This window comes from Talaromyces marneffei, chromosome 4 (assembly GCF_009556855.1).
Source record: "Talaromyces marneffei chromosome 4, complete sequence".
In the NCBI taxonomy this organism is placed as follows: domain Eukaryota; kingdom Fungi; phylum Ascomycota; class Eurotiomycetes; order Eurotiales; family Trichocomaceae; genus Talaromyces; species Talaromyces marneffei.
The window spans coordinates 1,208,544-1,236,415 of NC_072351.1; the positions used below are offsets into that span (position 1 = coordinate 1,208,544).

General features: G+C 48.0%; 9 protein-coding genes across 9 annotated transcripts; 5 read left to right on the forward strand and 4 right to left on the reverse strand.

The window, feature by feature from the left end:
- Nucleotides 1–169: 169 nt before the first annotated feature.
- Nucleotides 170–4,543, reverse strand: EYB26_005495 (uncharacterized protein; the record flags this gene model as incomplete). Its single annotated transcript, XM_054264780.1, has 3 exons — nt 170–301; nt 366–3,845; nt 3,917–4,543. The coding sequence occupies 3 exons, from the start codon at nt 4,541–4,543 to the stop codon at nt 170–172; spliced, it is 4,239 nt and encodes a 1,412-aa protein (XP_054120755.1).
- A 2,716-nt stretch (nt 4,544–7,259) lies between these two features.
- Nucleotides 7,260–8,257, forward strand: EYB26_005496 (uncharacterized protein; the record flags this gene model as incomplete). Its single annotated transcript, XM_054264781.1, has 2 exons — nt 7,260–7,360; nt 7,417–8,257. 2 exons carry the CDS (start codon nt 7,260–7,262, stop codon nt 8,255–8,257), a joined length of 942 nt encoding a protein of 313 aa, XP_054120756.1.
- A 512-nt stretch (nt 8,258–8,769) lies between these two features.
- EYB26_005497 (uncharacterized protein) lies at nt 8,770–10,930 on the forward strand (the record flags this gene model as incomplete). The annotated part of the gene is made up of 3 exons (XM_054264782.1): nt 8,770–8,790; nt 8,920–9,775; nt 9,846–10,930. The coding sequence occupies 3 exons, from the start codon at nt 8,770–8,772 to the stop codon at nt 10,928–10,930; spliced, it is 1,962 nt and encodes a 653-aa protein (XP_054120757.1).
- A 1,228-nt stretch (nt 10,931–12,158) lies between these two features.
- On the forward strand, nt 12,159–15,374 carry EYB26_005498 (uncharacterized protein; the record flags this gene model as incomplete). Its single annotated transcript, XM_054264783.1, has 6 exons — nt 12,159–12,209; nt 12,277–12,361; nt 12,729–13,118; nt 13,174–13,203; nt 13,255–15,171; nt 15,244–15,374. 6 exons carry the CDS (start codon nt 12,159–12,161, stop codon nt 15,372–15,374), a joined length of 2,604 nt encoding a protein of 867 aa, XP_054120758.1.
- Nucleotides 15,375–15,581: 207 nt separating this feature from the next.
- EYB26_005499 (uncharacterized protein) lies at nt 15,582–18,377 on the reverse strand (the record flags this gene model as incomplete). The annotated part of the gene is made up of 4 exons (XM_054264784.1): nt 15,582–16,038; nt 16,110–16,885; nt 16,954–17,387; nt 17,462–18,377. 4 exons carry the CDS (start codon nt 18,375–18,377, stop codon nt 15,582–15,584), a joined length of 2,583 nt encoding a protein of 860 aa, XP_054120759.1.
- A 1,396-nt stretch (nt 18,378–19,773) lies between these two features.
- On the reverse strand, nt 19,774–20,954 carry EYB26_005500 (uncharacterized protein; the record flags this gene model as incomplete). The annotated part of the gene is made up of 2 exons (XM_054264785.1): nt 19,774–20,794; nt 20,893–20,954. The coding sequence occupies 2 exons, from the start codon at nt 20,952–20,954 to the stop codon at nt 19,774–19,776; spliced, it is 1,083 nt and encodes a 360-aa protein (XP_054120760.1).
- A 1,807-nt stretch (nt 20,955–22,761) lies between these two features.
- EYB26_005501 (uncharacterized protein) lies at nt 22,762–24,264 on the forward strand (the record flags this gene model as incomplete). Its single annotated transcript, XM_054264786.1, has 3 exons — nt 22,762–23,333; nt 23,385–23,790; nt 23,857–24,264. The coding sequence occupies 3 exons, from the start codon at nt 22,762–22,764 to the stop codon at nt 24,262–24,264; spliced, it is 1,386 nt and encodes a 461-aa protein (XP_054120761.1).
- Nucleotides 24,265–25,204: 940 nt separating this feature from the next.
- EYB26_005502 (uncharacterized protein) lies at nt 25,205–26,192 on the reverse strand (the record flags this gene model as incomplete). The annotated part of the gene is made up of 6 exons (XM_054264787.1): nt 25,205–25,335; nt 25,407–25,487; nt 25,544–25,842; nt 25,919–26,009; nt 26,094–26,106; nt 26,172–26,192. 6 exons carry the CDS (start codon nt 26,190–26,192, stop codon nt 25,205–25,207), a joined length of 636 nt encoding a protein of 211 aa, XP_054120762.1.
- A 402-nt stretch (nt 26,193–26,594) lies between these two features.
- On the forward strand, nt 26,595–27,707 carry EYB26_005503 (uncharacterized protein; the record flags this gene model as incomplete). Its single annotated transcript, XM_054264788.1, has 1 exon — nt 26,595–27,707. The coding sequence occupies one exon, from the start codon at nt 26,595–26,597 to the stop codon at nt 27,705–27,707; it is 1,113 nt and encodes a 370-aa protein (XP_054120763.1).
- Nucleotides 27,708–27,872: the final 165 nt, after the last annotated feature.

The following is a 27,872-nucleotide window of genomic DNA, read 5'->3' on the forward strand; positions in this document are numbered from 1 at the left end:
TCTGCATGCAACCGAAGTGAATATCCGCCCGCTTCAAACAAAGGATATCTATTGTGATCACAAAAAGAAGAAAATGATATTAGACATCGAGGGGAAGGAAGAAATAAAAAAAATAAAAATAAAATGATTTGAAAACAAGGGGGCTCCGCAACTCATATCAGAAATCTCTTTATGGTGCTACTGCAACAGTACGGTGTATGTAACGAGTCTTGACAAACTCGTATCCCTCGGAAATGCCTTGCCACAGACCCGGTACGAAGTTTCGTAGCCATAAGCCTAAGAAGAGAAGCAACATCGGAATCTACATGAGCCATCGTTAGCAATTTTGTTCAACAAAAAATGAAAATTGGGAATGGAATGCTTACCCAGAAGAAGAAGAGATTCTTGTCTTTTCGAAGTCCCTTCATCTTGCGAGCTTGTTGTTTTTTCAGTTGCTCCTGTTGCTGACGAGATATAACCGTCCTCCGGCCAATTCGGATGTCTGTGAGTTCCTCTTCCGATTCCTCTGTCTCCCCATTCGAATTAGATGGACCCGCATGATCTTCAAAGTGCTGATCAAGCGCTGCATCTGTAGCCGCCCTAAGCAATGAAGTCTTCTTAAGCTCGAGATCCCGATCTTCATCGGCCTCTTGATGTGGATATAACTCGTCGTAGGCGGGTGGCTCATTAGCATTCTCAGGAGCGGTAGTTGGCGAAGAATTTCCGGTAAACATTTCCCACCATCCGTCTTTTGAGGACCAGGATGATCCAGGTCTATGGGGAACAAGGTTACTGATGCGCCGCATCATAGGATATGCCTGATAATCAGGAAGGGCCGGCATGGCGGGCATTGGTGGCATTGGCGGAAGAGCAGGAAGGTTGGGGAATGCTCTACCGACGCTTTGTTGAAATTGGTGGATTTGAGTAGCGAGTTGGTTGCGCCATGCGACTAGAGAAGCAGGCGGCGCAGTATTACGTCCAGTCTCTGTCTCATCGTTTGCTGTGACTTCTGGATTGACGTTGTCAACGTGCACGCTGTCCTCACGAGAACGAGTATAATACAAGGAAGATCCTGCATCTTGGTGGATGCTTGAGCGCCGTGAAGATGAGATAAAGACATTCGTCTCATCCTCGTCTGATTCGGTTGTCCCTTCATCATCTGACTGTTCTTGTGCCAGGTTGAAGGACTCAGACGCGGAAGAAGCTTCCCAGAAAGAGTTCAAGGATGCAGAACTGCTTGGACGACGACGCAGAGAAGGCGAAGAGCCAACGCTGCGAGACCGATAATGACGAGCAGGAATGAGTGCAGCCTGGTGAGCAGGTAATGAAGTCGCAATATCAGCGGACGTGAATCCTCGTATGCTTCTGGCCATAGCATCGGCACCCGCAAGTCGGAGACGATGAACAATATGAGCATGTCCGCTCAGAGCAGCAAAGTGCATCGGTGTGTGACCATTCTTATCCTGAACGTCAGGAGTCGCGCCTCTCGCTAGAAGTCCGGCTACAAATCTTGTCAAGCCTAATGATGAAGCAAAGTGCAACAAAGTTTGACCACTAGATGACTTCGAGTTGTACCTTGGAGCACGAGGGCTGTCATCGAGATCGATGAACTCTAGATAGGTAAGCATCCTCGAGTCCAGGTCACTCGTCTGACCTTGGACGTTCAAATTAGGAATTTGTCGCTGTCCATTGCTTCCCCCTTGAATATCATTCTGTAGGTTCCACAACGCAACCTGGTCGCCTCCCATAATTCGTTGGGCGGTCTGGAAAGCATCGGAAGGGTTCCGTAACTTCTGGCCCAGAATGCTCAATGCTAATCTGTACATCTGAAGCTCGCGATCATCCACATAGCGGAAGAAGTGTTGTTGTTTGGGAAGGATTGGCTGGGTCTGGGGCGCTTGGCCAAAGGTAGGATGCTCATGTTTGAAGACAACTGGTACAAGACCAGGTTGCAGAGCCGGCGGTGTCAAACAGTTAAGACACTTGTCGCCCCAGAACGTCGTTGTCGTGGCTAGGGTATCACCAAAGACAACTTCCATACCTGGATAGAATCCACTGCCTAAAAGTGTAACTTCTGTTCCTCCGGTAGTTGAACCTTCAGCCGGAACAAGCTTATGGATAATAGTTGGTAAACGATTTCCTGCATTTGTCAGGTGAGGCCAAGCTTGATTGACGGGATTCGGCCCAGACGATAGATTGTGCGTAGGTTCCGAAAAGATATTACGCGACGCCGTCAAACCTGGTGAGCCCGGACGACTTGCATGAGCCGAGCTAGGCGTCGACAAGAATTGAGCAAGGCCATCCAAATTTTGGGCTTGTTGGACAGTATTGAAATATGAATTCTCGTTGTTGGTGCTTGGAGTCGGCGGGCCATTGCTGAATGGACCGGAAACACCAATTGGTGTAGCGAAAGGCCTTTCAGTTGGTGAGAAATACCCATGAGTGTTTGATACTTGGCTGTTGACTGTGGAGCTAGTGGAAGAGCTCGCTTGAGGACTATCGAGCCTCGTCATTGTCAATCCTGTGGGTAGCTTGCCTGAACTGCTATGCTTCCGACGTTTATTTGAGGTTCCGGCATACTCAGATGGAGATGTCTGCCGAGAGCCATTGCGTGGTGTCAATGATGCAGATGAGGATCCGCTATTTTGTGGTATGGTGGCAAAAGGTCTCGATGTAATTGAATACTGAGAAGCCATTTGCTGTGAAAGACCTTGAGAATCTGTACTAGGAGATATGCGAAACGGTTCTTGCCCACCAACCGGAGCCTTTGTCAGTTCTTGAGGGGAACTAGAAATGAACACGCTTGTACCGGGCAGCTGCGTTGCATCGGCTAGGACACTGCTAGAATTTCCGGTTGCAGAACTCGAGCCTGCTGCATGGGTCTTATGATCGTCGGTAATCATAATCGAATTGGTCATTGCCTGAGCAATTACATTGTCCAGGTGATCCTTAATCGTAAGGATGACTTGAAACCCATTCTTCTCGTTTTGATGTCGACAGTAACATGCTATTCGCATAGGTAGCTCAACCTGCATAGCACCTGGGGGCGTGTATGTGACGGTCGATTCTTTGGCTGGTTCGAGCCATTCCTTGATCTCATTGGTGTTGAAAACGATGACTCTTTTTTCCTCGTCTTTTTGAAAAAGTTCGTCTTCACCGGGTTTCCTCTGTTTCTTCCGTGATGCACGCTTCCGCTCTCGCTGTATACATCCTTGACAGATTTTGACCTCACCGCCTTCCAGTGGTTTGTCTTCATCATCTTCTTGATTATCGTCCGTAGTGTTGGAAACAATAGATGTGCGCCGTTTAACAACTTCGCCGCGAGCTCTTGCATATGCCCTTTCCAATTTGGACTTGTCTTGCATCGCACTAGTGCATACGAGGCTCGTATGCAACTCAAGGATGTCCGGAGAGCGTCCAACATCGGGTTTTGCCAAAAACTTAGGTTTTGAAATAGTATGTGTAGGTAGGCGAAGTTTTTTGACGCCAGCGGGAAGGGGATACATGGTCAGTCGAATCGGAATTTGTGTTTCAACTCGAGACTTGAGAGACGTTGGGTGTACATGCAAGATTGGACGAGATGGAACGCGAGCCACTGATTTGGCGTAGAAGGGAGACATGGAATAGTCCGGTATTCCAAATTGTGCTTCGGTTTGACCGATCATCATATTCGCGTTTGAATGCAAGGGTGTGTTATGTGCGAAGGTAGCATTGGCAACTGGTGCAGAAGCATCGTCGATAACTGAAGGGGATCGACCGCTCCATTGTGATGAGGAAATAGATAGTGAGTTAGGGTGTAGCCTCGACGTCATCGGAGACGCTTCTCTGGAGCTGTTGGAAAAGAACGGCGAAGCGGGATGATGTGTCTGTTTAGCAGCGAGGAAGGCTTGTTAGATAACGATCTTGCATAATCCTAGAAACAGAGGGGCAATCTTACCATGACTTGTTTAGTCGAATGCTTTTGCTTTTTGTTTGTCTGAGAGGCATCTTTGTTAGGCGGCATAGGACTGCTAGCTGCGCTGTCAAAGTCAAATGCCGAGTCCATCACCCTGTTGCTCGATTCAATGTCGGTATATTTCGTATCGAAGCCATTGAAATCGGTGTCCAAGCTGAACAGATTATCTTTGTTCATTGAGAATGCTTGCCATCCCTCATTTTCAAATTTGACCGCACCTTCGCTGTGAACAACGGAACTGATGGAGGAGTTGCGAGCATGGTCCCTCGTTGACTCGGCGGACGAACCAGGACTCGAATTGTCACCTGCCGAATCCGACGGCGAGTCGAAGGAAAACGCAAGGGGGCGTTTAAGAGAGTTGGGATTCTGTTGTTGCCGTTTGAAAGACACCTCAGAAGGAGATATATATAGCCCGCTATTATCGGTAGTTTGAGGTGAACGGGCGAACATGTCGTCGAACTCCCGGCCAGCGTCATGGGAAAGATGCTGGTAATCGCCACCGTTTATGAAATCCATGTCGCCATCCTGATACATGCCATTCATTTCCGTGTCCAGCACCGTGGGATCTAATGTAGCAAACACCGGCGACGAGGCTTCTGGTGGTTTCATTCTCGCCTAATCCCCGTCGCGCCTCGAACGGGGTACAATATTAATGAAATATTTCAAACGAAGGTTCCTTTCACCAATAGGACCAATCCTAGCGCCCAGAACTCGGATAATCCTTTCTTTGACGACCGAGGCGGCGTGATTGTGTAAGGGGCGAGACACTGATCCGGACATGCACGAACCAGGAACGTTCTTTACTGATAACAATCAACAGTCATGTCGAAAAAGAAATAACAGCGAAACAAAAAAGAACAACGCGAATCGATCGATAGGATAACGACGTGTTCGATTTCCGCTGGGCGGAGATTGTTTGATCGGGAATGTCGGTGTGGGACGGTCGTTGATACTAAGCTGATCGTTAAGTCGACGATGATTCGATCGGGTTCAACAGTTTCGACTCGGAGAGAACGGGGTAGAATGCTTGGGAGGACTGATAGCCCGCAGAGCCACCGCCAGAGGGGAGCGACAGTGGTTGAGCACTGGACTTGAGCAGAAGCCTTGGCCAAGACCAGTATGGGTGTGAGGTGATGGGTTTGCAGTCAGGGACAGGGTCCGTGGTGGTGCACTGGTGGTCGATGGCAAAACAGGAGATTTCCTTCTGGAATCCGTTGAATTTGCGGGTACCACAGCCAATGCGCGGGGGCCTGAGGCAGGAATGCCAATTATGTAAGCCGCCAAGACCGCGGACGGCGGGCGGCGTCGCGCTAGTTGTCATTGAAACAAAAAAGAGCCAACCAGAGAGCATCAATGGTCCTCCAAACGGCCGAGCCGCCTGCCAATTAGCAGCAGACTGAGGAGTGCCATGGCTCTTATGGAGCAGGACGGCAGGTGCCAAAGGGTGTGGTGCCTTCCTCACAGTCCTCGGAAGGCTACACCCGCATTCTCTGAGACTATGACTCAGAACCCTGGTATCTCAACCTCAATCCTCTACCACGTAGTAACTAGTGGGGGTGAGGGTGATCTCTGTCATTACAGTAGCTCTCATATTTGATGGCAAAAGAATGTTCCATGGCTTTATACCAAAGGGCCGGAAGTCATCGAATACGCGTACCGTACTTGGCTTCAAGCCAATACTCGAAGCCTACATCCAAGGACCATCACAAAGCACTTCATTAGAGATGAAGTTTCGCCGGCTAAACTCCTTGGTCCTTGTGACTTCGCCTCAGTTCTTAGAAAGAAGACCGTTCGGTTCAATCTTGTGATCCAGTGTTCGTTTATGGGGACCATTCAGAAAGATATTGCCTACTGCATGATGCAAGTTCAGGTTCCAAAGGACCTTATATAATCGACACACGGACTACAAAGTGCATATTAGAATGTCCTTAATCGAGGAGCCAAGATGATGATCACTATCCAGCCCAAGTCGAATGCAACACAATCCCATCATCTTCGTGAACCTTTGAACTCGAGTTTCCGATGTTCCGCCTAGGACGTCTGCCAAGATATTCGTCATGCGTCACGGCCCTTCAGGATTCTATCATTTTCAATTGAAGAGTGCTTGGTCAGCGTTATTGATCGAGCTATCATGAGGTTGTTGAAGTTGAAGACAGCCAAAAATGGTCTCAATTGATTGTGGCTAACCTAGAATAAAGTATTGACCTTGACTAATCAGCCACTAGACAGGCTCTTATCAGACCGACATTATATTCGTTCATCATTGAACTCAATATACCATGTTGATACTTATGCGGATCGTTCCAGAACCCCCTGTCGTTCTAACTACAATCGGTACTCAGAAACAAATCACGCACCATGTTTCGCCAAGCTGTGGATCAATCCTCGAAGACATTGTCATCCACTATTAATGTTTGATAGAGATAAAACGTGCACCACCATCACTATTCAAATGTGAAGAATAGCTCATTGGTGTAGAGCCGGGGGAACGATTGAATGAAGCTTTCATACTGGGTGAATTCCATCAACAAATGATCAACATAGTCTACCAAGAAAACCAAGAATGAACCGACAGTTCGTACAAAATTGAGGCCGAAATTACGCGCTATCCTGATAGATATTCCAGGCGCTTAAGGTGTCAGACAATGGCTGGTGTGACAGTTTCTCGTCTTGGCACGGCCCTTGATTGGGCAGGACCAGGGGGGTGCTCCCTCTATGTTTATTTCAACGACGACCACCACCACCCACTCTGTTTCATCGAATTCAAACATCTTGTGGTCAATTGGACTATCCGACCCAATCAGTACCAGATCATACCGTCCTTTTAATAGCACTCGAAACAAAACGGTTAATTGCATCGGATGAGATCTGGACATGACGAGATCGTCCGTATTTTCCACCAGTCATGATTATCAATTACCGTCAGGACAGCCAGCAGATCGCTGCGTGTTTGTCGAGGACTCAATATAGGCTAAACAAGAGTCATGTACCTACTCATTTTTAGGTACTTTTTCAAACTCAAGCCAAGGCCCTACCTTGTTAGGCGAAATGACAGGAGCTCGGAACATCGGTCGGCACTGGGAGAGCGTTTATCAAAACCTCCTCTGAAGAAGTGGATATAAAGATGCGAAATGCTCCTGTTCTTCAGCTCCTTCTATCAGCGGCCATTCACTTCTCTTCATGTCCATCCCGTTCTTTTCATTACTTCGTTGATCGAAGCCTCTTGACTCTTCTCTTCCATCTCGTAACATTCACACAGCAACCTAGCTCCTTGCCTTTCTTTTACCTATCCCTTTCTACCCTTTAACAAAACCTCGTTGACAAGATGCCTTCTACGAAAGTCGCTGCTCTTTCTGCTGTCCTAGCTCTAGCCTCCACGGTCGCTGGCCACGGCTTTGTGCAAAACATTGTTATCGGTGGCAAATCGTAAGTAGAGATTACTTTCAACCATGAAGCCAGAAGCATACTTACAACTAAATCAGCTACTCTGGATATCTCGTGAACCAGTTCCCTTACCAGTCCAACCCGCCAGCTGTCATTGGGTGGGCAACCACTGCAACAGACTTGGGATTCGTCGATCCCACTAAGTACACCAGTGCAGACATCATCTGCCACAGGAATGCCGTACCCGGTGCGATTTCTGCTCCAGTTGTCGCAGGAGGCACTGTCGAGCTCCAATGGACTACATGGCCCGGAAGCCACCACGGTCCCGTTATCAGCTATCTCGCCAACTGCAATGGCAACTGCTCTACCGTGGACAAGACAAAGCTGAACTTTGTCAAGATAGAGGAAGGTGGTCTGATCAACGACAACCCCGTCCCAGGAACATGGGCTTCCGACCAACTCATCGCCGCCAACAACAGCTGGACTGTAAAAATCCCTGCCACTATCGCACCTGGAAACTATGTCTTGCGCCACGAAATCATCGCTCTTCACTCTGCCCAAAACACAGACGGAGCCCAAAACTACCCTCAATGCATCAACTTGCAGATCACTGGAAGCGGTACCGCCAATCCCGCTGGTACTGCTGGTGAAAAACTCTACACCCCAACCGACCCAGGTATCTTGGTCAACATCTATCAATCCTTGTCGACCTATGTTATTCCTGGACCAACTCTTTGGAGTGGTGCTGCAGTTGGTGCTGCTGCCGCTGCTCCTACCACATTTGTGACCGCCGTCGCTACTCACGCGCCCCCTGCTTCGCCTACTATTGCCACCTCTGTCTTGAACTCCGTCGCTCCTTCAGTGACTTCCTTCGTCCCTGTCGTGACTGTTACTGATGTAGTTACCGTGACTACCGTCATCACTACTACCGTCTTTTAAAACCTGATATTCCTGACACGTATCCAACCTTTTTTTCGGGTTTAAGTCTTTGAGAACATCTGTGTAGGTCAGCTGTTCGAGCAACTTCGACGATTTTTCTTTCTTTACTTTGATTTGATCCTTTCAGACTGTATATTTTTCAACTTCATTTTATGTCCATTCCTGTGACATTATTTTAGCTTTAGGCGAATTGAACAAATGTTCGTATATATATTCGAGTCCGACAAGAAATCAGTAGTTGATAAGTCACGTTGACTCATAACTAGTCATGGTTAGGGCTGAGGCCAATCACCTAAGCTGGCGGAGCAGTAGCTAACTAGTTAACTAACTTAACTACACATAAATAGGTATGCGGAGCTCCTGTCCCCGCCCGCATTTATTTATGTCATAGCAATATCCGTCGGTCTGAGAATTCTTTCCAGGACACCACACCACTCTTTATTTTGATACAAAAAACTTACTCCTATAATTATAGATATAATAGCCTCCAGACAACCAAACACAGAACCAGCATGTTCAAGAAAAAGCCCACAGTGAGTATCAACAAAGTTTATCCACCCCACAGATACCCCTCATATCAGGTTGAAGCTGCAAAGAAAGATGTGATGCAAGGGATCTAAAACAAAGATGTACATAGCTAATACGTCCACTTTCCACTACAGATCAAAACACTATCTCCCATTCGCTCCTCAGATCGACGAAAAATAGCCGATCAGATCATCAAAGAATACCAGATCGCCATCCCTACCGCAGCTCCAACGGAAGAAATCAACCCCAATAACAATGAAGACGGAAACGCAGCGAAGGAGACTGCTATAAATCTCACAACAATAAGAAATGCCCTTCTTCCAGAGAACTCGCTCTCCGCCAGATTCACGACGACGGCGGGACCAGATCTTCGAGAAGTCCAAGGAACTGTATACGCTGGATCGCATCCCGAATCAGGCGGCGAGGAGAGAATATTATGGTTTAAGATAGAGCAAGGACCAGGCGCAGATGGACGAATATATCCTACGGTCTACTCGCTATGGCATAATGCACGCATTTTGCCTTTATTACATACTCCATCCTTTGTTATGGGGAAGCTCTTTGGAGGCGCCGATTTGATGACCCCTGGTTTGGCCAATGGGCCGCCATTTCCGAGCAACGCTGTAAAGGGAGCTGCGGTGACGGTTGCTAGTTTGGATAATCCGACGGTACCTGTGTTTGTGGGAGTTTGCGAAATAGACGTATCGGGGTTGGGGGAAGTGCAAGGCACAAAGGGGCATGCGGTTCGTGGTCTGCATTGGGAAGGAGATGAGTTGTGGTCATGGAGTTCATCGTCCAGACCGGGTCAGCCCGCTCCCGAGTACCTGGAAGGTTGGGATAAGGAGAAGATCCAAGATGTTGAAGATGCGGTTGCGGAGTTGACCCTGAAAGAAGAGCAAGTGGAGGCACAAACATCAGCTGCTCTTGACGGAGAATCACAACCAGCTCCTGAAGAACCTCTTGAGCCGGAGACCGAGCCAACAGTGAAAGGTGAGTTTATATGAAGATCTATTTATCTTTCTTGGGGAGGTATTTTGCATTACTAACCCGCATGTCACAGAGATCGATGATGCCTTTGTCAAGGCGTTCGTGTATTCTCTCTATCAGCTCAAAAAAGATAGCCCGAACGCACCAAACCACGGATTGCAACTTCCCGTTCAACCATCTGCGGTGATCTCCCGACTCGTAACCCCATACCTGCCCATCTACTCTACACAGAAAGCTCAGTACTACCAGATCAAGAAGACAAGCTGGAAGAACGTGAAGAAATTCATCAAATACCTAGACAAGGAACGACTTGTCAAATCCAAGGATCGCAACGGACAAGAGACAGTAGTGATTGATGTGGACTTTAATGATCATCGCATTGAACAGTTTGTCCCATACAGACTGCCCACTAAGAACGTGGTCGAAAGCTCCGGAAAAGCAGTGGCTGGGAAACAAAAGGCAACGGAAGAGGGAGGCACCGATCCATCGGTTGGACAAGTGATTACCGTACAGGTCTTGTACAGGCCTACTCAAAAGCTTACCCCTAGTCTATTCCCACAACTCAGCACGACTGATCCCAAGAACTACTACAAGTACTCGGAAGTGTCCACCCGACTGGATGAATATGTTGCATCCCAAAACCCGCCACTTGTATCCGAATCCAACCGACGCATCATCAAGCTGAACCCGTTCCTAGCTAATACCATCTACACATCCTCTTCGTCCGAAGACAGAGCCGCTCTATCACGTGGCGAAGCTACTCGCGACGGCCTCCTGAAACGAATCACATCAGACGGATCCCTCCTCGCACCGTACCACGCCATCCTCAAACAAGGACAGAGCATAGCAGACGTGAAACCGAAATCCGGCAGCGCGCCCAAAGTATCGGTCATGATTGAGCGACGGGCGGGAAACAAGACAGCCACCAAGGTCTCCGGTATCGAGTACTTTGGCGTTATCCCTACACTGCTAGCGGAAGAATTGCAGAAGAAATGCGCTTCTAGTACTAGCGTTGCCCAGGCCACCGGCGCAGTCAAGGGGGTGATGGAGATTATGATTCAGGGTGACCAACGCAAGGCGGTCGAGACGGCGTTGGAGAAACGGGGTGTGAAGTCGCAGTGGGTTGATGTGGTGGATAAGACGAAGAAGAAAAAGTAGAAAGGTTGTCTTGGTCAAGCTGATTTAAAGTATTACTACAATATGCGCAATATGCCATTGTAATCAATCATCTACGGATTCTCTCTATAGTTATTAAAGAGAATAAGAAAAGCCCATCCATAGACCATGGATCTGATTAACCAGCTAACTACCCAGGTATTCTGACCAATCTCTTCAGTATTAATTTACTCTTACTTCACTTCTCTTACTGTGAAATTAGTAAAATAAAGAAGAACAAAAAAAGGCAGGAGCTGCCGAGCGTGGTGGAAGGGAGGTTTAATCAATACATTGAATACAACGGTAAGATAGGTGGTAGCTAGCTAACTAGTTAATTACTATGTACGTAGGTACTCCGGAGTCATAGAATACATTAAGCGGGGAATCCTCCTTACCTTTTACGGCGGCAGGGGGAATCGAACGCGGGGTGTTCCTCGTTTTGCCCAATTGCCACTACTGCCACTGCTGCCACTCCAGTACGGACGCCCGCCATTGGCTCTGCTGAGAGAACCCCAGCGGAGCACGAGGCCACGGTAGGTGTTTTAGCGAGTGCCTCCGGACGGTACTCTGTAACTAACAAATATGGATCTCCATTCGACCGGAGGGACGTCATTTGCTGCTCTTTCTTGTTTGATTCTGCGAAGTTGCCTAGTCATGTACATGGTATACTCTCTCTGTACACGACAATCTGGATTCGACATTGTTCATTGTTGCCAATACAATACCCTCGGTTTGATCTGGAGGTTTACCCAGGGGTGTGCGGTACGGTACCTACTGGTATGCGCGGCTGATTTCCCCGGAGACGCTTGGACTGTTCGATTGTATTAGGTATTGCGTCAATCATCTTACTACGAACAATATTCCCATCTACTGCGTACAGCTGACCGTTTGTCTGTTCACCCGCTCGTTGCAGGAACGCCTTCTATCTTTCTTTGAGATGCATTGGATGCAACTGATTGACACGGCCTTTGTATTGACGGCGGCATTGGAGCAGTAAGTTAGTTAACTGTACCGGTACTTTGCAAGCTAAGATCGGTTTGATACTTACTCCAACCCGCGCCCTAAATTACCCTACTTGGCCTACCCTGCCTTCCAAGCTAGTCCGCCCGTTTACCAGAAGAAAGCTTCCGTTGGACCGCAGGATCTCTGCAACACAGTATCACTGCTAGCTATCTCCAAGAGCTTTTAGCCATTTGCTCCGTTCGACCTACATACGACTACTACAAAGTGGATGCCACGTCAAAGGCCTAAAAATACACCGAGTACTTGCCAAAATATCGTGGTATCTGATTTTGTTCCGTTCCCCCGGATTACGAGAACACACCTCCCCTCACTAGCTAGCTAACTAGTACCCTACTCCGCGCGCGCACACGACGCAGACAGACCCTGGAGGGTTCTCTTATCCACGTTCCGTTGATTACCGGTTCAGTTTCAGTAAGTATATCTGTTCCTTGTGTCTCATTGTTTTGTTGTTGTGGTTGCCTATTCTTGAGGACATTCTTTTCCCCCTTGTGCTGCTACTGCGTGCCTGTATCACATGCCAATATTGTCTGGATACATCCCGTGATTATACATCTCGCCCAAGTCTTCTATTTTATATTTTGTATATCCCCTATTTGGCAACCCGTCAGTAGGCTATGCCGTACTACTGTCTCCAAGATTGCCATTATTTCTACCGCAGCGCTTTACGTCTTCTCTCCATCCCGACCTTCCTCGCCTCGTTATACGCTTGATACGCTTGACTTGGATGACATATCGCAAAGTAACTTAAAAAGGAAAATGGCTTACTCACGTCTCGCAGTCAAGGTTTTCAACATGACTTCCTCCGGAACTGAGGCGATCCTACCTTCTACAATGAAACTATCAGGCGATCAAACTGAAGTACCAAAACCAGTCCGAGACGCTGACGTTCCATTGTCAACGTCAACGTCAACGTTGACTCTAACCCCAACGCCAACCACCAAGAAAGGAATCACATTTGCGAATCAAGATTTACTGCCAAAACTGCCTATCCCAGATCTTGAAAGTACCTGTCGAAAGTATCTTGAGTCTCTGGCGCCGTTGCAGAGTCCCAGAGAGCATGAGGACACTAGAGCGGCGGTGCATGAGTTTTTGAAGACGGATGGGCCGGAGTTGCAGGAGAGGTTGAAGAAGTATGCTTCTTCAAAGACTAGTTATATTGAGCAGTTTTGTATGTCCCCCTTCCCACCTCGTTAGTGGTTAAGATTTATGGGCTGACTGTTTAGGGTACGATTCGTACTTGAATTTTGATAATTGTAAGGCCATCCGAAGCAATTTGATATATTAGAGGAATACTAATTGGTTAGCCGTCGTTTTGAATTTGAATCCGTTCTTTTTGCTGGAAGATGATCCAACTCCCGCCAGGAACAATCAGGTCACTCGTGCTGCCTCTCTTGTCTCCTCAGCACTATCATTTGTCCGTGCAGTCCGTCGCGAGGAACTCCCTCCCGACAAAGTTAAGAACATACCTCTGTGCATGTATCAGTACTCCCGTTTGTTTGGCACGGCACGCGTGCCCACTGAGAACGGCTGCATCATCGGCCAAAATGCGGCGGCGAAACATATCGTCGTCCTCTGCCGCGGCCAGTTCTACTGGTTCGATGTGCTAGACGACAATAACGACCTTATAATGAGCGAGAAGGATATCACGATCAACCTGCAGGTAATCCTTGATGACGCACAACAGACCCCTATCCAGGAAGCCGCCAAGGAAGCTCTTGGTATCTTGAGCACGGAGAATCGTAAGGTGTGGTCTGGACTAAGGGATTTGCTGACGAAGGATCCTGGGTCGAATAATGCGGAATGTTTGCATATTGTTGATAGTGCAATATTTGTGTTGTGTCTTGACCATATGGAGCCAACAAGCACTACCGATCTATGCGGGAATATGCTATGCGGTACGAGTGAGATTGTCCGTGGCGTCCAGATCGGCACCTGCATTAACCGGTGGTACGACAAACTGCAGATTATTGTCTGTCAAAATGGCAGCGCGGGTATCAATTTTGAGCATACCGGTGTCGATGGTCATACCGTTCTACGGTTCGCCAGTGACGTCTACACGGATACAATCCTTCGATACGCAAAGACGATTAATGGTCAAGCCCCTTCGTTGTGGGCGTCCAACAGCCCCGATCCAGCAAAGCGAGACCCTCGCAGTTTTGGCAATGTGAGCACAACACCACGCAAGCTTCAGTGGGACATGATCCCCGAATTGAGTATTGCGCTTCGTTTCGCGGAGTCGCATTTGGCAGATCTCTTGCATCAGCATGAGTTTCAAGTACTTGATTTCTCGGGCTACGGCAAGAGTTTTATTACTTCTGCAGGATTTTCACCAGATGCGTTTGTTCAGATGGCGTTCCAAGCTGCTTATTACGGGTTGTATGGTCGTGTTGAGAACACGTATGAGCCGGCTATGACAAAGATGTTTTTGCATGGTCGAACGGAAGCCATCAGGCCCGTTAGCAACGAATCAATCGAATTTGTCAAGACATTCTGGGGCGACAATCCACCCGAGGCCAAAGTGGCTGCATTGAAGAAAGCGACGGAAAAACATACCGCAATCACCAAGGAGTGCGCAAAGGCGCAGGGACAAGATCGGCATTTGTATGCGTTGTTTTGCGTTTGGCAGCGATCGCTCGATGGCGTATCGTCGGTCGACGAATCAATGTCCCTAGATGATAGGGCATCGGATGATACTGGAGGATACGCCAGTAGCGTCAGCAGTGAAAGTATCAGCAGTGGCCGAAGTAACAGCACCAGCACCAGCAGCGGCCGTACACGGCCAACGCCTCCCACTGTACCGGCCATTTTCAACGATGCCGGCTGGGACAAAACCAACACCACAATTCTGTCAACTTCCAACTGCGGAAACCCAGCTCTTCGCCATTTCGGGTTTGGTCCTACTTCCGGCGATGGGTTTGGAATTGGATATATTATCAAGGACGACTCGATATCAATATGCGCGTCTTCAAAACATAGGCAAACGTCTCGGTTGATGGATACGCTGGAGTCGTATTTGCTTGAAATTCGCAAGTTGATTAGAGCCACGAGTCGCAAGACGACTAGTCCACGGACGAGTCGGGCGAGGGAGATGGAGATCTTGTCGGAGAGATTGGAGAATAGACGTGGACGATTGATCCGACAGGATGTCAGTCATGGACGGGGTGGTACAGAGACGCCGACTACGGATAGCGGGGAGGTCGAGGATGACGGGATGGGTGGATGTAAGTCTTTTTTTTTTTTTTTGTTTCTTTTCCAAAATTCGTATGTGTTGATTGACTGACTGACTGTTGTAGATGGCTTCTTTGATGCGGGAATGTTGTTGCATGCGCTCAAAGGTGTGCACGGCGATCGTCAACGGGTTGGAGGCGAGAAGGTCGAGAGGAGAAGGCCGGTTGGGAAGAAGTTGCAGTTGACTGACTATTAGAACCGTTCTTGTACTTGTCCTATCTGAATGTGTTGCAAGCGATTTGTCTCTTCATAGTTATCTATATCCATGTTATGTCATTCAATCATTGAATCATTGAATCATCAATACCATACTCCGTTACCGCGTATCTAACCGTCCATGCACCATATGCCAAAAACATAAAGAAAAAGAAAAGTATCTACAATAAACACGGAAAAAAAAAGATTACGATGCAGGACTAGGAGGCACATCCCCCCTCGCCCACTGCACCGGCTCACTCCCCAACTCAAACTCGACCACGCCCCCCTCCACAAACACATCCTCCCAGGACAACCAGCTCCTTTCCCACGACTGCCCATTCACTTTGACCTTCTGCACAAAATAGTCGGCGTCACCATTATTATCGCCCCCGGTCGACGTCACATTAAGCGTCTTCCCACCACTCAGATCGATAGACAAGTGATCGAACCAAGGCGAATGGATCAGAAACGTCGTTTGTCCCGTGACCGGGTACAACCCGATCATGTTCCAGATCAACCACGTCTGCATTGCGCCTGCGTCGCTGTTTCCCGGTAGACCTGTCGCGCCGGTGTTGTAGTATGTCTTTGCGATGTGGCGGGCATGCAGGACTGTGAGTTCCGGGCGGTTTATGTAGTTGTATAGGTAGGGGATTGTGAACATTCTTCTTTCCTCGTCAGCTGTTTTATTTTACCTAACTTGGAAGTTTGTGTAAGAAAAGAAAGGGGGGCATACGGTTCATTAGTCGGATCGAAAATATACGAACCACTCGTCTCATCCGCGCCTTCTTCGAACGTAGCATTTAGTCTCGCCTCGAATAGCGTCTCCCCACCCATTAGATCGATCATGTGCGCCGCATCATGCACATCGGTAAACGAGTATGCCCACGGACTCGCTTCGTAGCATGCATCGCCCCAATACCCCGAAGCAGACAGGACATCGATACTCTGAAATCCGCTAGACGCATCGCGGGGGACGACGAACCCACTAAACCCGAGAGAAGTAGCCCTTGGATTCCAGTGATTCCGCCAGTTGCGAGATCGGTTCAGATATTTCGCTGCGTCGTTGGTCCGTTCGAGACCCAGCGCAACTTGGTAAAGCCCAAAGTCGTTGTATGCGTACTCCACCGCCCTCGACACTGCCCGGGTGTATGTAGGCGTTATGAAGCCATATTCCTTCCAGTCGGGCAGCGCGCCTCGGCCTTCCTTAGTCGATGAATCCGGAGCCATTGGATCGGGTGGTACCGTATTCGGCGGCGTGACTTCGGCGTCTTTCACCATGGCCGCGTAGCCATCCGTCCAGTTGACCGCGCCCCGGACACCCTTGACATAAGCGTCGGCAAGGACGTTATCGGCGTTTGAGCCGCCCTGGGTTCGGCCGTTGTAGTTTGAGGAGCGCGCATCGGGCATGTACCCTTCGTGCCGGTAGATGTCGATCAGAGAGCGGATTTGTTCTTCGTAGGCCGTTGGTTGGAGGATTTGCATTAGGGAGGTGCCGCAGCGGAAGAGGTCCTTTGACCTAGTAGTCAGTATACTTCTGCTTCAAACTTGAGAAGAAAAAGAAGAAGGGTGTACTGTACCCAAAAAGTAAATATATCCTGATAATAAGGCTCATCCGAGGTCCAGCCTGGATTCTCGCCTGTCTGGTTCGTGGGGATGAGGTGCATGTAATACAGCGATGTATAGAGTAGTTCCAGCGTAGTTGAGTTTGTGGCTGACGTTGTGATTTTGGAGAGCACTTGCTTGTTCCAGATGGATTTTGTGTCGTTGACTACTTGGCCAAAGGGTATGTCTGCTGGGATCTCGTTCTGCAGGTTTGTGCATGCCTGAGAGGTTGAGAGCCAGGATATGCCGACCCGAGATGTCACCGTGGAAGCGTTGAAGGTGAACAGACTGCCTACTCGGACGGAGCTCGAATTCGAGATGGCCGTTCCACTGGCCTGGGCGATGCTGCCGTCTGCGTCGGTTGCAAGGTATGTCGTGTTGCTGATGGGGGTGGTGTTGAAGTATCCGCCTATCTTGGTCAGTCCTGTCTCTTCCTCCCCAGAACGTTTGAATCCCTGAGGATCCCAAGGTGGTGGACCTTACAGAAATAAATAGTCCAATCCGGCGACCTATTCCATCCATTATTATATATCCCAATTCCCTCATAATGGCCATCCTGAGCAACACTAATCACTCCCCCGGCATACCCCTGACTCAACCCCTGCCCTCTAAACGAAGGCAAAACATGCGACACATCAACCAGCACACTACCACTTTCGGCTCCGACAGGAAATGTGTATTGATACATCCCCGCCCTATTTGCAGCTGCCAGCTCAACAACCACATCCTCACTCGTGACGGCCTTGTAATATCCCACACTGCCCCCATCAGCCATCTGTCTGCCCACCGTCAAATTCGACAATGGCTGCTCCACAGTGCCTACAAGCGGTAATTGACTGACGACGCCATACTTGGGTGCACCCCCAGTCCCCTGTTCGTGCATCATGCTAAACCCCGAGAACACACCATGCGGTAAATAGCCTGAATATGAATCTGTGCCTGACACGTACAGGTCAGGGCCGAGTTTGACCATGCCAAACGGCCTGGAGACAGCGGGGTCATCGTTTCCGCCGCCCTGGGTGCCGAGCCAGATGTTTACATATTGGGTAAAATCATTGGGGATGTTGTCGTTGTCGTGCTGTTTGTCGTCGCCATTGTTGGTACTGCTGCTGCTGCTGAGAGGGTGACTGGCGACTTTGCCGCAGTAGACCAAGACTGCAAGTATGATCCCGATACAGAGGATCATGATGGCTGATTCAGTGATTGTTATCCGAGATCGAACGTTTCTGAAATTCTCTGGACTTGAATACTGTGGCTGTTTCTCAACATCCGCCTTACTGCTCTTTTCAGTACTCTGATCTTCAACGGCTGTTCCAGAAACCTGAACCACCGCCGTCTTGACGGTATTTATCTCCTCACTCGCCTCAGGAGCGAGACTTGAAATCGAAGAGAGGCGCATTCTTTATATATTGAGGGAATGCATGGCAAGCCTTGATTTGAGAACTGTCTCCCTGCACAGACCGACGATGATAATATAGCTTACCTACCCGCTCTGCAAGATCACGACATTCTGCATGGGTATTGCCTAGACGAGTACTATAACAGCATGGCTATGTAGAATTGTCTGTTGGCTCTGCTGATCGTCTGGTCTGATAAATAGGAAGTGCCAGGATTATGTATCATTGCCGAGTCTTTCGTCCTTTGAGTGAGAAAAAACGACTCATATGGAGAAGTATCTCCTCTCTAGTCTGGCTACCTAGGTAGGTACGTACCGGATGTCTACTTGGGAGTTCTTATCTGATCCATGGATATATATATATATATATATACTCAGGAATTATAAGTACATAGAAAGTTGAACTCACATGACCAATACACACAAAGTACAAAGTGCACATGGCTCAAAGGAGTGATCGTTAGTGGCCAAAGGAAATAAGATTTTTTTTTGAGGCTAAAAAAGGAATTTGATTAGGGTTTGGGGGGAGGGGGAAGCCAGGGAACGAGTATCCGTGCTCTAGCCCTCAAGAGCTTAAATGGGCGGATTAGTTCGGTAAGTAGATTTAGGCGAGGGCTAGAGGGGTGTGGAGAATTAGAGTCTTTAATTCTTGAGAATGCGTTATAACTTATCGGTGTCGTGTGTTGGGTGACTTGGAGATGAGAATAATAGCGAGGAAGAGGAATGAGTTGTGACGCGGTTTGCTTCATACCGGTATGACTCGATCATGCCTGGAGCAATAGCCAAGCCATCTTTGAATTTGAATATCCACGAAAATCCGCAGGACTGGCCATCTTGAGGGACCAAGAAATATTGCACAAGAAAAGAATCCTCTGTAAGTACCGAGTACGTATGTAGTCTAGTAGTGTCAACTTAAGCATAAGTAAGGTGACTAGACTGTCGTATCCCTTGTATGCTTCAGAATGGAGTCAAATGCAAACAAGCTTTGGCGCACGTTCAGCCATCGCTCACACTGAGTACGTACTCAACATCTCCAGCTGATCACGCAGATCTCTGCAAACTGTACGTGTACGACTTCTCTACTACGCATATTAAAGAGTTGAAGAAAGAATTGAATAAACATCATCTGATGCACAACGTGCGGCAGTATTTGATGTGATTGGTTGAGGAGACCAGCACAATGTTCCTGCCAAGAAGGGGCAATTGTGGCCAATCAGAAGAGATGTTCAATCATGGATCTACATAGTACAAGGCTTAGTTACAATCAGGCGACGCTGACACACGACTCAACTACAAACAAGCGCACGACTTCATAATAGTATCGTAACTTTTCATTCATTAAGACATCATACGAATCTCGAAGCCAGTCTAAACTTTTGTCTGCTAGTAGTCAAGAGTTCTACATCTCCAAACTCCTCAAAGCCATAGCAAGGGCGCCCTCCTTGGTCGAGTGACCACCAATAAATCCACTGGCATGCGTAAAGATTGCTCCCGCGGGAATTCCCTCCTTACCAGCCTTTTGCGACTCAACAGCAATCACGCCGTCGAGATCCTGATCGCGGACACCGCGCCAGGTGTCTGGCAAGGGTTTCCTAGAGATGAAGCTACCTTCAGACTCCGGGACGCACTGTACCCGCCACTTGGCATCTGGAGCGGAGTTTTCGGGGTAAAGCACATAGTATACTTCTTCGGCCTCTCCGGCCTGCGTTTCAGACTCAAAGTTGTACAGATGCTCTTTCCATGGTACGCCGCCGCCCGAAAGCATGACTATCCGTCCGCTGGGGTGGATTTCCCTGCGGTTACGGTATGCCTCGCCCACAGTGGCGCGGGCAGGAAGCCACGAAGAAGCGGCTAGACGAAGCTTTCGTAGAAAGACATCACCAATGAATGTGCTCGCGCGCGCAAAGAGACTGTCCTCATCCTGAGGCTCGCCGCCTGCAATGACTGGGTCTGGGTAGTTCAAGTCACCGACCAGAGAACCCAGGTTGATAGCACCATCCTTGAAGCGTTTCTCGAGTCCGGCCTTGCTCACGGCTGCCGGGTCATATGCGCTGATACCGTTGTCGTGTGCGTCCAGTGCCTCCACGAAATCCGTGTACAGCTTCTCGTAAAGCAATTCCACATCTGGATGGTCTAGTGGCAGAGATGTATGTTGTGCAATGATCGCACGACCAAAGTGCATAAACACCAGTCCCGCAGACGACAGTTTTGTGCTGTGGTTAGGGAAAGTAGTGTTGAATGTGCGTTGGTGGTGATCATATCGGTTTTTGGAGGCATCGTATTCGCCGCCAACGTCGACGACGGTGTGGCATTGGGCGAGTTGCTCGGGGTCGCGTGTTCGTACGAGGGGTGAGGCGTGGTATTCGGGGAGGAGACGTAGCATGTAGACTGCTAGAGCTTCATCGGCATGGAAGTGTCCACTGTAGTTGGTTAGCTATGCGTGCGGGGTACCACTATTTCGTGGCATTTTCGAAAAGAGTGTGGGATTAGATTGCCATCAATCCGGAAGCAGACATACTTGTGAGTGCCGATGAGGGGTCCCTCGGTTTTGAGCTTCTTTGCAGCGGTTTCGGTAGCCATTTTGAGCAGTTTGCGAAATTGAAGCATGGATGAAGCTGTTTAGGAATCTTTTTTGGTTGTCCCGCAGAGAGCTTGGAATACACGTGATATATAGACATCGTCTAACTAGAATAAGACTAGCGGCGTGTGATCAGAAATAAATCACCGTTGATTGGTCAGATCTATATCTCTGCCCTGATGCTTTTGTTTTTTCACCTTCATCAATTCAGTTTACTCATCCGACTTCAATCAAGGCTTTGTTAGTGTTTGTTATTCAATATCAAATTTGGCTTTGGAGAGGCTTCTGTGGCTCAATGTTTCAAACACACTGTTGCTATTGATGGCAAATCTTATCTCTTATCAATCTAGGTATGCATGCTCTAAGCGAAATTTAATGGGAGTACTGGATCAGGATAAACCGTATTCCAGCCCTCTCTACAATCGACTCCAACTCCGAACAGTCCTACCCTCAGTCACTGCTGTGAGCCTGTGACAACCTCTATCCCATCTTGGTAAAGTCTTGGAGGCGGACCCTCTAGTCCCTTTTGATCCCTGTCCGAGGCTACGCGGCCTAAGCTACCCGCGCCGGAACATCACCACAATGCATTTCATCTGATTTTATGTCTCAAAACCATGCTAGCACAGCCAACCGTGGGGGCCGAGCTTTATTGAGCGCACCGTGCCTTCGGGCATGACGTTCGAGGTTTGAATTGGAGACATGCCTGTAATCTGCTTTCAAGAAAGGTCAAGGGAGAAAGGGGGAAGCTAACCAAAAACTAAATTCACACGATCAGATTCCATATCCTGGAGACATGGATGATTGCCTCCAATGGTATGATTTGGACCCCATAGGCTCTACCTGGCGAAGTGCTTACCCCAGTCTTTGAAAGCAATCTGTGGTGCCACGCTATGCAATGCATTGTCGCCACGAATGAACTGTTTCATACTATCCAACGGTTATCACCACACGTCAGAGGCGTCTACGTACTTCCTCCACTGACCATTGCGATTTGTGTGATTACGCCAACTGCGGCCAACCGATATTCAGTGGTGCGATGTGATGAAAGGCGCCCGTTAGAGTCTACTGTCAGACTAGAATCTAGCGAAAGATTTTCTCAGGTAAACACAGTGCCAGTGGTATAACTACAGGTCTAGCAACTTATTTGCAGTCTAATACTACGTAGTCAACACTACGTAGTATGTAAGTTACCATCCAGGCTAACCCTTGTATAATCTCTTCTTCAAGGATGGACTGATATACTACCTAGTAGTGCATCTAGTACATCTAGACTATGGTCCTGTTGTTAGTGTTGTGTCTGTTCGTCCCGCCCCGAAAATCCTTCCACTAGTTTACCTGTAGGACTTTTTCCTTCTTTTGGATAGGCCTCGTCACACCTATTCTAACAGTCGACACTAACCGCCTGCATAGTGTTCCTCTTATGAATCCTTCACAAGCCTCTGGGCCAATTTGTATGTACTTGTGTGCGTTACAGGGTGCGGAGAGGGTTTCAGAGGAGTGTAAGTAGAAGGCTCGGTGCTTTTCTAGGATGGGACGAGGCGACAACATTTATATACTTGTGGATCACCATAGTTCAGATGTTGTCTGTGCTATGTCAAGTCGCCTGTCCGGAACACGACAAGAAACGGTTCTCGGTAGATTCCGAGTAAGTTATAGGAACAGAGAGACCTCGACAAGAAAAGAAGACATCTCACTCTCCATATTCAATACTGATATTGTCAATCCTGATTTAACACACTTCTCATCCTGTCTATATGGTTTCGATTTTCTTGGGACGCTGATGATGTGGATTCGTTGGAAACGAGGAGAATGGCATCACCACTACCTCTTCCAGCAGGCACAAACGTGTCAGAAGCTTCCCTTCTCACAGCCGGCCAAATTCAGGCTCTCATCGTAACGGAACGAGTCAACGCAGTCGCTTCCATACTCTCTATCATTTTCGTCGTGGCAACATACCTCTTTCTCCCAGGCTTCAACAAACCTATCAATCGTCTCATTTTCTTCGCCAGTTTCGGAAACCTAGGGTCTGCCGTGGCCGCTTTAATATCAGAAAACGGTCCTTTGGCCGGCGAGAGTTCTGCACTATGCAAAATTCAGGCGTTCCTTGTCCAAATGTTTCTGGGGGTTGATTGTTATTGGACATTGTGTATGGCTGTGAATGTCTATCTGGTATTCTTCAGGGGATACACGATCGATCAACTGCGGTCTCTTGATTTGGCGTATCTTTTGATATGCTATGGGTTATCGTTCATTCCGGCCTTTGTGTTTATCTTCATAAACACTAACGCCCGAGGACCGATTTATGGACCAGCTGTTATTTGGTGTTGGATCAACATCGAATGGGATTTTATGCGGTTTCTTTTTTTGTATGCCATTGTTTGGTGAGCCACCTTTCCGTCTTCTCTGAAGCCCTCTCTGCTAACATGGTCAAGGGTCGCCATAATACTCGCAATGGCCATCTACGGCGCCGCAGCAAAACTCATCTGGGACAAACGCGAACTCCTTGACGGCTTCTTGAACCCTCTGAATGAAAACCCATTCATCAACACCGTCACTACCGAAGTGACAATCACTACTGAAGAACGTCCCATTGTTGAGAATAGCAAATACAACCATGAGACAGTCCGAACGGTTGAGGAATCTGCAACCCCAGGTGTTGATAACCCGTATTCGGTGAATATCCAAGTCAATCAACAGACCAACATTATTCGACCATTCTCATCGGCTTTGAGGATGAGGAGTCTCACGCGACAGATTGCGAAACATGAGACGAATGCCGAGGCATGGCTATATGCTCGTGCTGCGTTTTTGTTCTTTATTGCGTTGCTGATTACTTGGGTATGTTTTCCTCTCTCTTTCAGAGGTGGCCTAACCAAGCACTGTTAATAACAAAAGTACAAACAGATCCCCAGCAGCGCCAACAGAATCTACGCCAGCATGTACCCAGACGCCACAAACTTCGGCCTCAACTACGCCGCCTCCTTCGTCTTCCCTCTCCAAGCCTTCTGGAACACAATCGTCTACATAATCACCTCTCAATCCGCATGCCGCGACCTTTTCCGCTTTTCATCTTCATCATCACCCTCCATCAGCCGCAAATCAGCACCCTCGCCATCCCCATCACAAGTCAAACTTACGCAACAACTACAGAATCACATCGGCCGACCGCGCAGATCAGACTCGAATGAGCAGATGGAAATATCGAGTTCGGCAGATTCGGTGTCGAAGGTCCTTGATGAGCAGGAGTTACAGACGCTGGAGAGGTCGAGGTGGAGCAATGAGTCGACGGATAGGAGGAGGTTGGGCAGGTAGTTGGCCATCCTCTTTTGCTTAAAAAAAAAAAAAAACGATGTAAACTATGTAAAACAAAAATTTTGCGTTTTCTATGCTGTGATGCCTCTCTCCCCGATGACGATTTTCGATGATATACATACAATCTTGGAAGCTGGACGCTTTCTTCCTTTCTTGGGCTTAACATATACCATCGTCCTTGGTCTTTGATCTCTTCTATCAAAAGCACAGACATGCACGAATCCACACATCCTTCAGGCCAGAGATTTTCAGGGCTCGGCGTATAATCATCACGGATATGTGCTATATTCTTTGTATGATTCTAAAAGTAATTATTAATAGAGTAATCGAACCACGTTACTATAAGCTTCCTGCAGATGCATCTCTTCCATGCATGGGAAAAACAAATAAAAAGAAAAAGAAAACAAAAAGAAGGAGGAGAGACCCCAATGGACACGTGATCCGAAAGATTTGAGAGGAACGAATTGGCAAAGTTAGATGGGAAGCATCGAGCATTCTCAAGTTTAATCATTGATTAGACAGATTCCGAAGAGAGTCAAATGTAAAGAATAAGGAACAAGAAAGGAGGAAAAAAAAGCATGAACTTGAACTCTGTGAACAAAATGCGCAAGGTCCACCAGAACACACGAAGTTAACTAATCGTCCATCATCAATCCTCTACAAAAAAACAGACGCACATCACCTGATTCTGTAGAGGCTATTCGAAGGCTCAAACTCCCTGTCCCGGTTCGAAAGAAAGAAATAAAAAAAAGTGCTGCAAACTACATTCGAAACAACCCCAGGAAAATAAAAATCATCAAACTTCAGACAACCCAAATTTCCATGTTGCATTGCCCAAAAATATAGGAAACATTATGAATCATACCGTAACGGCCAGAAGGCAGGGGGCATTTCGTTTCGGTTCCAAAGTCTGCATTGCTCTGCATCGGCAGCTTGGGTTTTAACAGCATCCCTGCTTGGTCTCTGTGTCCTGAGTCTTGCTTATTTCGACGACTTGGCGGCGTTCGCCGAGGGGATTCTGGCCACCCTCTCCCTGGTCCAAGGCCTTGCTGGATACGATGCGGTAGATTTCTGAAGTAAGCAAACACAACACGTCAGCGATAATCCTATAGTCTTGCACACTGTCCATGGATTTGACATACCTGTCAGGATGTTCTGGAAAGCAAGCTCGACGTTGCTGGCATCGAGAGCAGAGGTTTCAATAAAAGACAAATTGTTTTCGCCTATCCTCGTTAGCAAATCATATTTGCGGTCGTCATATGAGCTTCAAGGTACTGACTGGCAAATTGCTTGGCGTCCTCCGTGGGCACGGCACGCAAATGTCTCAAATCACTCTTATTTCCGACCAACATAATAACAATGTTGGAGTCCGCATGATCGCGCAACTCCTTCAACCACCGAGTCACATTGTCATAAGTCTGATGTTTGCTAATATCGTAAACGAGCAGAGCTCCGACAGCACCACGGTAGTAGGCGGAGGTGATGGCACGGTAACGCTCTTGTCCGGCGGTATCCCAGATCTGAGCTTTGATTGTTTTCGAGTCGACTTGGATCGACCGTGTTGCGAATTCGACACCACTTGACAGAAAGAAAACAAAAGTCAGCGACTGCTATATTCCGTATACTGTTTGTCATGGTGGATATCGGAGCTTACATGGTCGACTTGGAGTCTAGGTTGAACTCATTGCGAGTGAATCGGCTCAAAAGGTTGGATTTACCGACACCGGAGTCTCCAATAAGGACGACTTGACGAGAGAGTTAGTATTTTGGATGTTTGTAGTTGTCGTCGTAGAGCTGACGGCAAGGGATAGGAGCGGAGGTTCAGTCACCTTTGAAAAGAAACTAAACAGTGCATGTTAGCAAGGTATTTCCCCAACTCGATCATGGATCGCAAAAATGTAACTCACATCATATTCGTCGTTAGCCATGGCGTCGTGTGGGCTGAAGTTGCTTGGTTGTTATTGTCGAGGTGCAAATAGACGTGGTGTAGAAAGATAAAGACCTGTGGAGCAAACGGGGGGAAGTGGAACGTAGACCGTAAAACCCCTGAGATGGTTAGACTGCGATGTAGAAGAAGAAGAAGAAATGGAAATAAACACGTCGAGGAAATGCAAATACCTAGAAGAGTGATTCACAGGGAGTCAGTTGTTTCAAGTCAAAGAAGCCAGTCAGTCACAGCTTGTGTTGGTCTGAGTACGTCGATGCCTGCACCACTGCCCGTCCGCTCCCAATCAGGACTAGCGCAATGCACGTGACAATTCGTGATAGAATTTCCGGTCGGGTTTGCGATAAAGACAAAAAACTTCAAGCATGAATTATTCGATCCAGGAATGTCCATTTTGAAGGGTGTTGAACCGATCTTCACCCAGGGCCCAGCAGGCATATCTCTGCCTCCTGGGCCACCCAACCCAGAGGCCGCCATGCCCAACACCTTTCCCTATCTTCAAAAAGCGGGCAATCCGATGTCGCAACAACGTCCGCAATCCGAAAGAACGACCAGACCACGTCCTACAAAAGCAGACTTGGAAACTGTGCAGACCACACCCAAGGCGGCGGCACGAGTATCCAAAAAGTCTGATAAGCGTGGCCGGCCCAAGAAGATCAGCGATGACCTCACGCAAAAAATGATTATGCTGTTGGAAAAGTCGAACGGGGATGTTTCCTGGGAACAATTGGGGCATTCGGTCGGCGTTGATGGCGTACATCTACAAACGATCCGAAATTACATGATCAAAGAAGGCTATTGCAAACGAATAGCCTGTCAGCAAAAGTGGTTGTCGAAACAGGCCCGAGAAACGCGGATGCAATACGCTTTAGCACATCACAAATGGCAGAACGAGTGGCGCTCAATGTTATTCAGTGATTTCGTCAATTTCGGTCTGGGCACAACACAGAAAGCAAAAGTGTTCAATAGGAAAGATGAGCGGCTATGTGAAGATTGTTTACAGTCAAGGGAAGAGATCGATAAAGCCCTTTTCCATTGCTGGGCAATGGTGGGATATGATTACAAGGGGCCTCTTATTTTCTTCCAAACCGAAGACAACGATCTTTCTGCAATGAGCCAGCGTGATTACATCTCCCAGATCATACAGCCGCACGTCCAACCGATCGTGACTGTTCGGCGGATGATATATCTCGACAACGCCAGCGGCGGGTATGAAAAGGCGACAGCTCCCCAGAATATGGTACACGCCTACCTCGACTCTTTACAGCTACCTTATATCCAGAACCCGGCAACATCACCCGACCTCAATATTCTGAAAGATGTTCTGCTTGTTTTGAAAAAGAGACTGCAAAAGAGGAGCATCGGAGATCAGGCTCAACTAAAGGTTGCAGTCCTGGAAGAATGGGACAAAATCACAACGAAGGAGATTAATAAATTGGTCGATACCATGAAACTGCGCATGGAAAAGGTGTTAACGAGGAAAGGAATGCCCATCTAGGCTCTATTGCTTTATTTTCCTTTTTTTTTTTTTTTTTTTTTTCTCTTTCATTTTGTTGTTGTTTTTGGTTTTTTTCTTTTTCTTTTCAATTATTTCAGCGCTTATGATGTTAGCAAGGTAATGACGGAGTTATTGGCCGGAGGATTCGTTTAGGTACACATGTAT